The sequence below is a fragment of the Bombyx mori genome, chromosome 13 (genome assembly GCF_030269925.1).
Source record: "Bombyx mori chromosome 13, ASM3026992v2".
Classification (NCBI taxonomy): domain Eukaryota; kingdom Metazoa; phylum Arthropoda; class Insecta; order Lepidoptera; family Bombycidae; genus Bombyx; species Bombyx mori.
The window spans coordinates 10073624-10085818 of NC_085119.1; the positions used below are offsets into that span (position 1 = coordinate 10073624).

The window sequence follows — 12195 nt, forward strand, 5'->3', positions numbered from 1 at the left end:
TAGCGCGGGCCCGCCTCGTGCGCTCAGCCCGCCGGGCACCGCACTATCATTTAATTTGCCTAATTACAACAGAAATAATGAACACTATTATGAAGTCCAGCTCGTAAGATGTTTTAGTGGTGCAGCGCACCGATATTATGTATCTAAAACCTTTTATTAACGTAAATAATCATTTTAAGTGCACAAATGACGGGAGCAAATCAAATGAATTTATAATTATTTTACGTTGCCGTATTTTATCTATATAAGCAATGGTAAGTTATAAATAAGAGTGGAAATTCTTTGGATAAAAACCCACAGACAAACTTTATTATCAGATCCTAATTATCAGGTATCTTTCGTTAGAAAAACTGTCCGGAGACCATTGTAAAATTAGATCACCTAGTTGAGGTGAATTAAATGCACTAACATAAACTCACAGATTAAAAATTATATAAATGTACTAAATTAATCTATACTTAGAAGATAGCAACTAAAACTTGGCTAATTGATTTCATAGCTAAAGTACTAAAACGCATTGTGATATTTCTTGGCAACGGGATCTTTTAATTTCCTTTAAATGAGGTTTATGTATATTTATTGTGCTCATTAGATTAACGAGCTCACAACCCACTTGATGCTAAGTGACTACCAAAGTCCGAATACGTCACAATATTATTGAACTATCTATACATATAAATAAAATTGGAGTGTCTGTTTGTAATATTGAAATAACCGCTTTTTACTACATCCATATTAATACATATACGGCACATATAACAAAATAAGATTTTTTACATTTTTTCTCTGGCTGTCGTCTGTTCGTTCCGGCTAATCTCTGGAACGGCTGGACCGATTCTGACGAGACTTTCTCTGATAGGTAGCTGATGATATAAGGAGTAACTTAGGCTACTTTTTTTAGACTAGCTTCGCCCCGCGGCTTCACCCGCGGTACGACAATAATCGCAGGTAACATATTATACGTATGATACATATTATATTATGATACATATTATACGATGTTAGCTGAGTCCGGACTAAGCTATCATCAATAATAAAGTTTAATGTTTCCGAAGCGAAGCGAGGGCGGGTCGCCAGTTCACTATAAAATTTCAGATTGAAGTCTAAATTGTTTTGCATAATGGCTGTTGCCTCCTCGTGAACTTTTTTTTGTCTTCTAAAGTAGACGCGCGTATGGCATATTTACAGTCACGTACCGTCACTCGTGGACATTAGCAATATCAGGAACATATAGTGTTGAGTGGTCAATCGTTACAATTGTATTGAAATCATAAGGTAAATTAAACGAGAACCAGTGTACCCGATTGAAGATATCGCATGTCACCTTTACACGAAAAAATTGCATTTCCTATTTTCACCTGACTATGAAACGATATATATGTATATATTGTACAGACATATATATATATATATATATATATATGGTACAGACCAAATGCTATAATGTAGAACATCAAAGATACAACATTCACCACCGTCTGCATATTCTCATATTTAAAAAAAATTATATTTTCGTATGATATTAAGAAAAAATAGTTCTTGGAAGTACCTACTTACAAAGGATCTAGAAGCATTAAACAAAATGTTAACAACAAGTAACAAATACAATCAGTAACCAGATACCAAATTTATTTCACAAACATCATTTTTTCATGAGAGTGATAATAATTTTTATGGTTACCATGTTTACCCTCATGTGGTTTTTTTATCAGTAGTTTGCTGCAGTGCCGTTCACGAAAGTCGATGTACATTTCATTTAGATTTTCTTTTTAATATGACTATTACCTATAGCATAGAATGTTGTGTACAATCTCCTAATAGTACCTACCTATTAAAAAAATTTTTGTTATCTCTATGTTGTTATGTATGTCGGCTTCGCCCGGTACTTCTGTATTGGGTGAATCGTGACAGAGGATGCCTAACTTTCCGGCTCACGCAGGTGCTCACTGGGGATGATTGCTTCGGTGAGTTCCTGCACCGGATCAGAGCCGAGCTGACGGTAGAGTGTCACCATTGTGGTTGCGACTTGGACACGGCGGAGCACACGATCGTCGTTGCCACGCACGGGAGGGGTGGTGCCGTGACCTCGTCGCAAAATAGGAAACGACTTGTCATTGCCGAGTGTTGTGGCATCGATGCTCGGCGGCGACGAGTCGTGAAAGGTGATGCTCGACTTCTGCGAGTGCACCATCTCGCAGAATGGTGGGGCGCGTGTGAGACGCACAAGCCCGCCACCATCGACCGGAGGCCAGGGAGGCGGATCTCGCTCAAGCCCTGGCCCGCCACGTATTTCGGGTCCCCCTCACATTTCGGTCTGGGGACCGGCGAGGAGGGCCTAAGAAGACGACGTGCAAGTTGCTCTGTCGAAAAGTCCGGCGATTTCCTCCTAACCCAAAAAAATCTGTGTGTCGGCTTTGTTCTTTTAAATCACGAAACCGATTTTGATAGTTTTCACTAATAGTAAAAGCAGTAAATGAAGAAGGTTTTTGTATATAATTTGTAAATATTTTAAACAAAATGGCCGTACTTCGACGGTGCTATGTAAAATAAACTTTCTACGTACGCTTGCCGAAACCTAAAATAAAGTGTAGCACTCCGTCTGCGTCGTATAGCAAGCAATCACATATACCCATAACCATTCGCATTAACAAGGCATAAATGTATTATATAAAAAGATTCCCTCTGAAATGATAGTTTTATCCCATATGAAAAATACCTTATGTCTTTTTTTTTCCCCTGACAACGTGCATACAAACCTTCATGGTCATCGTTTGAATAGTTAAGACGCGGAAGCGTGACAATCAAACAAAGCGGGAGTAGGCAGCGGTTTGGCTATGCTTCCGGCATTGCTAATGTCGATATGGTATGGCGAAAAATAGCAAGCAAACAAAATTGCTGCAAAACTGCATTTATAATACTAGATATTATAGGATGCTAACAATTATCCATTCACAGTTAGTTCAACCTTTGTTGTATGCGATATACAGGGCGGGTATAAACACTTTTTGACTAAATTTGAAAGGGATGTCAAAATGCTCTCCGTGATCCATTACTTTTTGTTGCTCTAGATAGATAAACAGGTTCAACGCTAAACCAACTGAAATAGTTAGCTTATGAAATAGATGCCCGTGGGCATCATAACGCGAATATTGAAGTCTCATTTGTTGTAAGAAAAACCATTTTATATTTTAAGGTTGAGGTAACATTCTCTTTATAAAGGCTTCCGTAAACGCAAAAATAGAGGGCCATTTTTGCCACTTGCAGGGGCACATCCACTCATGTAATAAAAAAAATAGAGTTTATTGCAAACCAAAACATAATTAGCTTTGAAAGTAAGTCAAAAGGTTGGTGTAATTTGCTCTTACGGTCTACGGACCATCGAGGCGGTGCGCCCATTCCTCGCACCGTGATGAACTGTGACCGAGGATGTTTCACCTTCCGGTTAATGCCGGTACTGACTGGCTATGGGTGTTTCGGCCGGTACCTGCACCACATTGCCCAGAGGAAGCCGACAGTGAATCGCGCAAATAAGACCCGAATTGAAGTTGCCGACCATCATGGCTACGATACACGGCAGCAACGAATCTAAATAACGATGCTAGATTTCTCCGAGTCCACCATCTCGCAGAATGAAGTGGCGGAACCAAAGAGGAAGAGTTCATCCTTCTCCGCAATGATCCATCGTCACCATGCCGGGGGCGGAGTAGGCCTTTGGTCCAGCTTCTTTATTTGTATGAGTCGGCCTCCACCCGGTGAAGATCACAGGGCAACCTGATGGGGTGAGGCCATGCAGCCTCGTGTATTATAACTTTGCAAGATTCTGGTGTCTGGATTGAACTGGATTGTAGCAGTAGACTCTCATACAGAGGACAAACTAAAAATTGCGAATGTCAATTTAAGTGGATACACGGGACTGCAGTTTGACAACATGCTTTGCAGCAGGGCCAACCATTAAGACTTGAAAAAAATCAATTATTCGCTGCTAAAGAAAATAAAATGCACACGCAAAATAAAGCGCACTTTACTGTATGACAGCAGTGATACGGAACTGCAGTTCTAATGGACTGTAGTCCCAAAGTCCCACGTGTTACCTAAGCGCAGTGCGGCAAAAAAAATATAATTCGTATAAGGGGCTCCCACATTAGAAAAAGTAATATCTTCCAGACAGCCGTTTTAATCAAGGGTAATTCTAAAACAATAGCCGGAAGAATAATACCTATAGCTACCATTATAATAGGGTTGACACAGACAACAGCATTGGAAATAACTGATAAGATGTATCTCTTAATGCCGCAAGGTAATCGCTGAAAAACATTGAACGAAAAGTTAGGTACACATTAAAATAAATTATACTTGAAAATGTTGAAAAGATAACTCGAGCTGTTTAATTGAACAGTCCTGTCAAGGTTGAGCGACACGGCAATGTAAAGAACTGGCTTAAAGTATTAATTTCCAAATCAGAAAGCAGTGTGAAATCAGGATTGCCCCATACCTATTGATCTGAGAAATTAATAGATGTGGGTCTTTGCTTACAATGGATGCGTGGATATGTTGGGATTGAATATTCCACAACCTGTCTACTTAGTGCGAGTTTTTCAACTTCTCGATTGCGTAAAAGTTAACTCATATTTGTATGGAGTTGGAACAACGCCCCTAGCGGCAAACGAAGGGAAGCTGTTCCTATTCCATACAAATTTCGTAGTACACGGTTCGCCGTAGGCACTAGTTGAGTTTTTTTTTTTTTTTTTTCCCACAGGAGAAAATCGCCGGATCCCCACCCGCGCGGCAGGTGGGGTATGTGGGAGTTGAACCTCACTAAAAACTCCTGCCGCTCACAACCGGCGCCCTACCTCGGACCGGGCCGGAGCCCAGTCGGGGCTATTGAAACGGCGGGACAGGGTTGACGCAGAGCACATTACATCCATCCCACCGTCCCACGGACGCCGGACCGGTGGCCGCCAGCGACACGACCACCGGTTCCCTCGTTCAGCGGGCCGAGAGCCCGCTTTGATGGCGCCGCGTTACACCTTCCCCCAGAGCGGTCGGGGGAACGCGGTCTGCCATCACCCGGCTTCCTATTGCGGGTGAGCGTGCAAGCACGCCACCCCACGTCTGGGTCTCTCCCCACACAAAACGGGTGGGACCCCTAGCTCTTAGGGGGCCAGGTCACGGATACGACCCCGGTCCCGACCCCCTGCTCGGCGGCGGCGGGTTTCTGCGTAGTGAGGAGAGCTTTCCCTCACTCGCCCCGCCGAGGCGCTAGTTGAGTTGCCTTGTTTTCTACTCTCGTATCGAAAATTTACATATAGAACACGGCCCTGGGCTGTCTTGTTGCCGGCCAAGTAAGGACCCTAGCTTTTGATAACTTCGAAGACCGGCAGTTGAGGTAAGCACTATGATTCATGTCTCGATTAAAGATAGTTTCCATCGTAATAGGAGATGGACAGGTCGGTTTTGCTCAAGGCGGTCATAGGTTTGCTTACTCATTCACCTGATATGGCCTCGCTGTGTTGCTGAACGAAGTAAGAAATGTGAAAAATATAACATACTCAATTACTCATTAGTTTACTCGAAGAAATTAATTCGAATGCATGCCCGTACTTTAAGTAACCTAACCTTTAATTTATAAATATTTTAAATAATAATTATGATTATTATTTTAAATACTAAATTATTATTTTTAGTTTAAATAAATGTACTAATAGAGCAGGTAGGTACTTTTGAAGTCATAATAGTTAGTAATAGTACTTTGATTCATTGAAATGAACTTCAGTCATTACTGAACATAAACAGAATATTTTTTGCAATTCATTAATGTTGCAGAATCTATGTAAATAATAAGCGCAAAAGAAACATAACTAACTATTCATCTGTTATCACCAATTAAAATGTGGTATCTTCTTTCGTTTATTGAAAGTGAAAAAATGTGTGTGAACTCAGTGACAGTTCAGTTCAATGACAGTGTTCGCGTGCATTCTTTAAGGAAGGTAGCTAGCTTCGACCTTTGATTAGCTAAAAGATTATGACGATTAACAATGGAACCTTAATCTAATATTAATCTATCGTTTAGATATGTTATATCTAGGTATGCTAGTTATAGCTAAAAAAAGGAACATATTATACACTGTAGGATAATTTAGTTTTTTATTTTAAATTTAAATATTCGATAGAGAGGAACGTAGCCCATACAGCCCCCAAGTCTTCTGTTTTAAAGCCAAAAACAATTAACGGTATTATCTAAGGCCAAAGAATCGGCTCGTATTATTATTATTGTTTATTAATATTTATTTAAAATCTTATTAATTACATAATATTTTTTAAAAAAGATATTAATAATACAATTTTTTAAAAACACTATATAAAAATAGATTGCCGCTGATGGCGGTGTCTACGACACAAGCCACCAGTGGTTAGGACTCCAGAGTGAGAAGCCTCCTCACAATGCGTGCAGTATCGAGGATAACTGCTTTCTGTATTTGGCCCTTAACCCAGCTGGATAACGAAAGTTTTTTAAGATGTTGATCGAAACTTTTCGCTATCAAGCCGTGTACCGATACAACTATTGGAACAATGATGGTTGAATCAACATGCCATATGGCGGTAGTCTCGTGGGCCAGGTCTAAATTTTTTATTAATTTGTCCTTTTCTGCCTTCACGAGGTTCTCGTCATGAGGAATGGTGACATCAACCAACACTGCTCGACGTGCAGATCGATCTATTATCACAATATCAGGTTTATTGGCAACAATATACCTATCCGTGATAATAGATCGGTCCCAGTAGAGCGTAACATGACCATTATCAAGAACTGGTTGAGGTTGGTATTGGTAATAAGGTACAGCAGAATCAAGAAAACCATATTTCAGAGCAAGTTGTTGATGGATAATCCTAGCCACTTGGTTATGTCTATGCAAGTACTCGCCGTTAGCAAACCGAGAACATCCAGAAACAATATGTCTAATAGACTCTCCCGGACGGTGGCATGCCCGACAAATGTCGACCGTCCCATCCTTTAATATAATATATTTCCGGTAGTTGTTCGTCATGATAACTTCGTCCATAATTGCAAAGATAAAACCTTCAGTTTCCCCAAAGAGGTTACTGAATCGTAACCAGGCCACGGAAGCTAATTGGTCTACATCAGGCCCTGTGAGAGCCCGGTAGAACCTACCGTGTAACTCCTTGCTCCTCCATACGGTTATGCGATCTAAAATACTCTTATTATTATTATTATTATTTGGTATCTAAACATACCTATCTCACACCATGTTTATTTAATGAAAAATTAAATGGAACTAATTATGAAAAGAAATTTAACTTGGATTAAAACTGAAGAATTTTTTTATAAATTATATAAAATATACAGATCAAATAAAATAATTCATAAAACTTACATCCCGAATTCCTGCCAAAGGTCTGCTAAATTAGATATTTTATTTCATTTTTCATTTTTTATTTGGGTTATACAATTACGTATGAAATGTAAATAAAACTACTTTTATTGTCTTTAGCGAATAATTGAATTTTTTCAAGTCTTAATAGTTGGCGCTACTGCAAAACATGCTGTCTGTGGCGGGTAGCCATCATACAACGCAAGATGATTGACGGATGCCTGAATCTCGCTTACGACATTTTCAAGATAAGGCAGAGCTCGAAACTTAGGCATCCGCCACAGAAAGCATGCTTTGCAGTAGGGCCAACTATTACTGTAGATATACGATAAAGGGAAGATCTTCCACCGAGCGGGTGATAATTGCTCTGTAGACCGACGGTCCGAATGTTGTTGTTCGGAACTTGTATATAAGCAAGCTGATCTTGAAAATGTCGTAAGCGAGATTCAGGCATCCGTCAATCATCTTGCGTTGTATGATGGCTACCCGCCACACTGTCAAACTGCAGTTTCGTGTATCCACTTAATCGCAATCGCGATGTGCCTTTTAATTTTTTTTATTTTTTATTGCTGAGATGTGTGGACGAGCTCACAGCCCACCTGGTGTTAAGTGGTTACTGGAGCCCATAGACATCTATAACGTAAATGCGCCACACACCTAAAATATTGTCCTCTGTATGAGAGCCTACTGCTATAATCCAATTGATCCAGCTCAATCCAGACACCAGAATCTTGCAAAGTTATAATACACTTAACAGATCTTAGTTACTCATTGATTTTCTTGTGTGATACATTTTATGAAACCATTTTAAATGATTTTATAGACACACCCCACCCCTAAGTTTGTTGCCAATCTTTCCTGTAACATCCTTAATAGTTAATTGTCTCCACGACTTGCGAAAGCTAAAGGAACAAAGCCCATAAAACATCTTTTTTATTTTATTTATAAAAGCCAAATTGTTTACATGAAATTTCTTTTTGGTTATAAAACATCAAAAATCTTTCGACAAAAATCAGTTCGGGATTTTTTTTTTCTAAAGGTTCATTGAACACTCAGTACATTCTCAGAATTTTAGCGAAAAATTACTTCACTTCATTTTGTCCACACTTACGGTGTTGTCATAAACTCACCTCTAAATTGAAGTTCATTTAACTTTCACAACACCTTCGACCTTGGTGGCAAAAATTGGAATATATGAGCTATGTTCCCTTTGCTTATCCATAAGGCCAATCAAACAAAAAAAGCATACTAAAGCATAGATTAAACACTTATTTTTTAGAAAGCATAGACAAAGCTCATAATAATTCATACATTTCATACTGTAGTGTGTAAAGTTGTTTTAAAATAAATTTCTTCAATTTAACACAATATTTAAGAGTATGTAAATCTTTTTTTGTAAATATAGGCATATTCCGTTTTTATTAAGTGTTTGCTAGAATCGTACGTACGGATTCCCGGTTCACAATGTCAGAGACAGCTCAAGTTAGCTCTTTACCTCTGCCTCCAATGCAATATATAAATTTTTACACGGATGAAAATGTTAGAAGAAATAGAGCTCCTCTACCACCTCGACCTATTCATGATTCTTATTCAATGTTTGGTAATTCTTTTAACGCTGATGATGCTATTATACGTTCGTTAGAAAGCCAGGTAAGTCCTAAAACAACTAGTTTACAAACACAAATGTTTATGTAAATAATTCGTTGTAAAAAATTCCTTCAGGGATTTCGAAGATTGTATCCTATGCATTTTGAACGAAGAAGAGAATTGAAGAAACTTAACCATTCACTGCTGGCAAATTTTCTGGATTTGTTGGATTTGCTTGTTCATTGTCCAGATTCTCCAAAGAGAGCAGAAAAAGTAGAAGACCTAAGTTTGTTATTTATTCATATACATCATCTTCTAAATGAATTTAGGCCACACCAAGCAAGAGAAACATTGAGAGTAATGATGGAATTGCAGAAAAGACAGAGGGTTGAAACTGCAGCAAGGTACTATTAATAGCGTTAATTTGTCATATGTTGGTGTTTCTACTATATCTATACTGGACACCAAGGAACCATTCTAGAAAATAAAGATAGATCTCAGATCACAAATGACAAAATAAAAAAGATGCCAACATAAATATTTAAGTTATGTTTTTGCCACACACATGATATAACCATTAAGTGTGTGACTTATCCTTTATTATTTTAGGCTTTAACATTATAATATGATCTTTAATTGGGTGGTAATGTGAAAGTCTGATTTAAATTTCACTGGTTGGATTTTCACTGGTTGGAAACATTAGGTGCCACTAGTGATTAGACATTTTTATCTGTTACCACAGTACCTTCATGATTGAGATTCCCAGACATTTTGCCCATCAATGTTATGTTAATTTATTTATAATTAGTAGAACCTGAATAAATTTATTGTGTTTAATCTTACCATAGGCTGTTAAACACAAAGTCATATTAAGTTCTCCCAATGTTTGATATTGAAGCAGAATAATGAAAATCAGATTTGTAATGAGTTTAATTTTTTTTTATTTTTATTGCTTAGGTGGGTGGATGAGCTCACAGCCCACCTGGTGTTAAGTGGTTACTGGAGCCCATAGACATCTACAAAGCAAATGCGCCACACACCCTGAGTTATAGTTCTAAGGTGTCTCAGTATAGTCACAACGGCTTCCCCACCCTTCAGACCGAAACGCATTACTGCTTCACGGCAGAAATAGGCGGGGTGGTGGTACCCACCCGTGCGGACTCACAAGAGGTCCTACCACCACCAGTAAAAAACCTTAAACTTGTCTCAATAAAAAAATTTTAGTATTCATAATGTCATATCATCTTTTTCAAACCAAAATCTGCCCTCTGCACTTTTTAGAGATTTCCAAATTTGAACTGTTTTGAGTAATATACAAAAATATTTTAATATAAAAAAAAAGAAATTAGCAGATATTGTTTACTGATACTACGAGGGCGGCACTGAAAATTTCGGGAATTAACGAAGTGACGAAGTTACTATTTAAAAATGTATTTATTGCTTATCGAAGTATTCTCCGCGAAATTTGACACATTTTTCCATACGATGGAACCAATCATTGAAGCAACCATTCCATTCGGAAGTTGGGGTCTCCAAAATGGCCGTTTTGTAGGCGTCTACAGCTTCTTCAGGTGATGAAAATCTCTGTCCACGCAATTTATTCTTTATTTTAGGGAAAGTATAGAAATCATTAGGGCTTAGGTCGGGGCTGTACGGCGGATGGTCTAATAATTCTATGTTTTCTTGCTCTAAAAACTCTTTTGTTCTGTGCGCGGTGTGAGAACTCGCATTGTCGTGATGGAGGATGATGCGGCGGTTGCAGTTCTCTTTACGGAGTTCAGAAACGACCTGTGGCAAACAAATGCTAGCATACCATTCTGCATTAACCGTTCTTTGTCCCTCAAGAGGAATAGTCGTAACATGGCCGGTTTTGGAGACAAACGTGGCCACCATTTTTTTTGCAACACTCCGTGAACGAACAATTTTTGTTGGCTTTAACTCATTTTCGAACACCCAAACTCGTGACTGGTTTTTTGTTTCGGGTTCGTACGCGTATATCCAGGATTCGTCACCTGATACAATGTTGTATACAGCATTTGAGGATCCTGCGTGGAATCTTTCGAGAGTTCTGACGCACCAAGTAACGCGAGCCGCTTTTTGCTCTTCACAGAGCGAATGCGGTATCCATCGGGAAAACAACTTTTTTACACCTAATTGTTCATGCAAGATTATTTGTATTTGACTCATGCCAATGTCTAAAGTTGCCTGAATTTCGCGGTATGTCACATGTCGATCTTCCTCAATCAGCTTACGCACAGCATCAACGTTTTCTTGGGTGACTGCAGTTTTTGGACGACCTTGAAGGGAATCATCACTGAGCTTGACACGTCCACGTTGAAACTCAGCAAACCAGCGATAAATTGTGGTTTTGGATGGGGCTTCATCACCAAATACAGAAATCATCCGGTCAACACACTGTTTTTGTGTTAAACCACTTCGAAAGTCATAATAAATCATCGCTCTTGAATTTTCTCGAGTCAATTCCATTTTCTCAACGACTAAACAAGTTTGACAAAACCTCGTGACAAGACCGAGAATCTTTTTTAAAATAAATAAATGGTATTCGATTTTTAAAACCAAGGAGTTTTCAATTAAAAAGATTTTAATATGACAGGAACAGTAGAAATATTCCATTCCCGATACTTTTAGTGCAGCCTAGTATATTATAACACAAGATTGAACTCGAAAATTATTTGTTGTTTATCGTCGTGTTTTTGTGGATGGACAGCTGTTACCTTACAAGTTAAATTTCCATTCGGACCATTGTTGCTTGACTTTGGTTTAATGTGTGAATTCTCTGAAGCAAAAAATAGACAAGATGCTGGTATCCATGGAACCTAATCCAGTTATAAGAGCTAATAAAGTCTGTTCTTTCAGATTCAAGAAACACTTAGACAAGGTACAGGATATTTTACAGAATGCTCTCCAAAGCTTACCAGATCAAAATGAATTGGAATCAAATTTCAAAGTGCCAAATGAATTGTTGGACCAAATGGAAAATAATACTTGCAATATTCAAAAGGCTGATCCCTGCTTTGAATTAGATAGAATTATGTGCAATGTAGTTGATAATATGAGATAGTATTTATGTGAATTATGGCTGACTGCTAAAATCCATTACTCAATAAACAACTCCAATACTTAGGATTTAGATTTATGTGAGGCAATTGTACTAACAATTATTATATTAAAAGTATTGTAACCATCTACCTCAGTG

The 12195-nt window shown here is 38.5% G+C and overlaps 1 protein-coding gene across 1 annotated transcript; it reads left to right on the top strand.

Annotated features, from left to right (window-relative positions):
- Positions 1 to 8655: 8655 nt before the first annotated feature.
- On the top strand, positions 8656 to 12187 carry LOC101737954 (mediator of RNA polymerase II transcription subunit 7). The gene is made up of 3 exons (XM_004927780.3): positions 8656 to 9041; positions 9114 to 9382; positions 11856 to 12187. Exons 1-3 carry the CDS (start codon positions 8856 to 8858, stop codon positions 12058 to 12060), a joined length of 660 nt encoding a protein of 219 aa, XP_004927837.1. The 5' UTR covers positions 8656 to 8855; the 3' UTR covers positions 12061 to 12187.
- The last annotated feature ends 8 nt before the right edge of the window (positions 12188 to 12195 follow it).

Coding starts and splice junctions, on each gene's coding strand:
- LOC101737954 (XM_004927780.3), top strand. CDS start 8,856: ATGTCAGAGACAGCTCAAGTTAGCTCTTTACCTCTGCCTCCAATGCAA. Junction 9,042..9,113: donor TACGTTCGTTAGAAAGCCAG/GTAAGTCCTAAA, acceptor AAATTCCTTCAG/GGATTTCGAAGATTGTATCC. Junction 9,383..11,855: donor AGGGTTGAAACTGCAGCAAG/GTACTATTAATA, acceptor CTGTTCTTTCAG/ATTCAAGAAACACTTAGACA.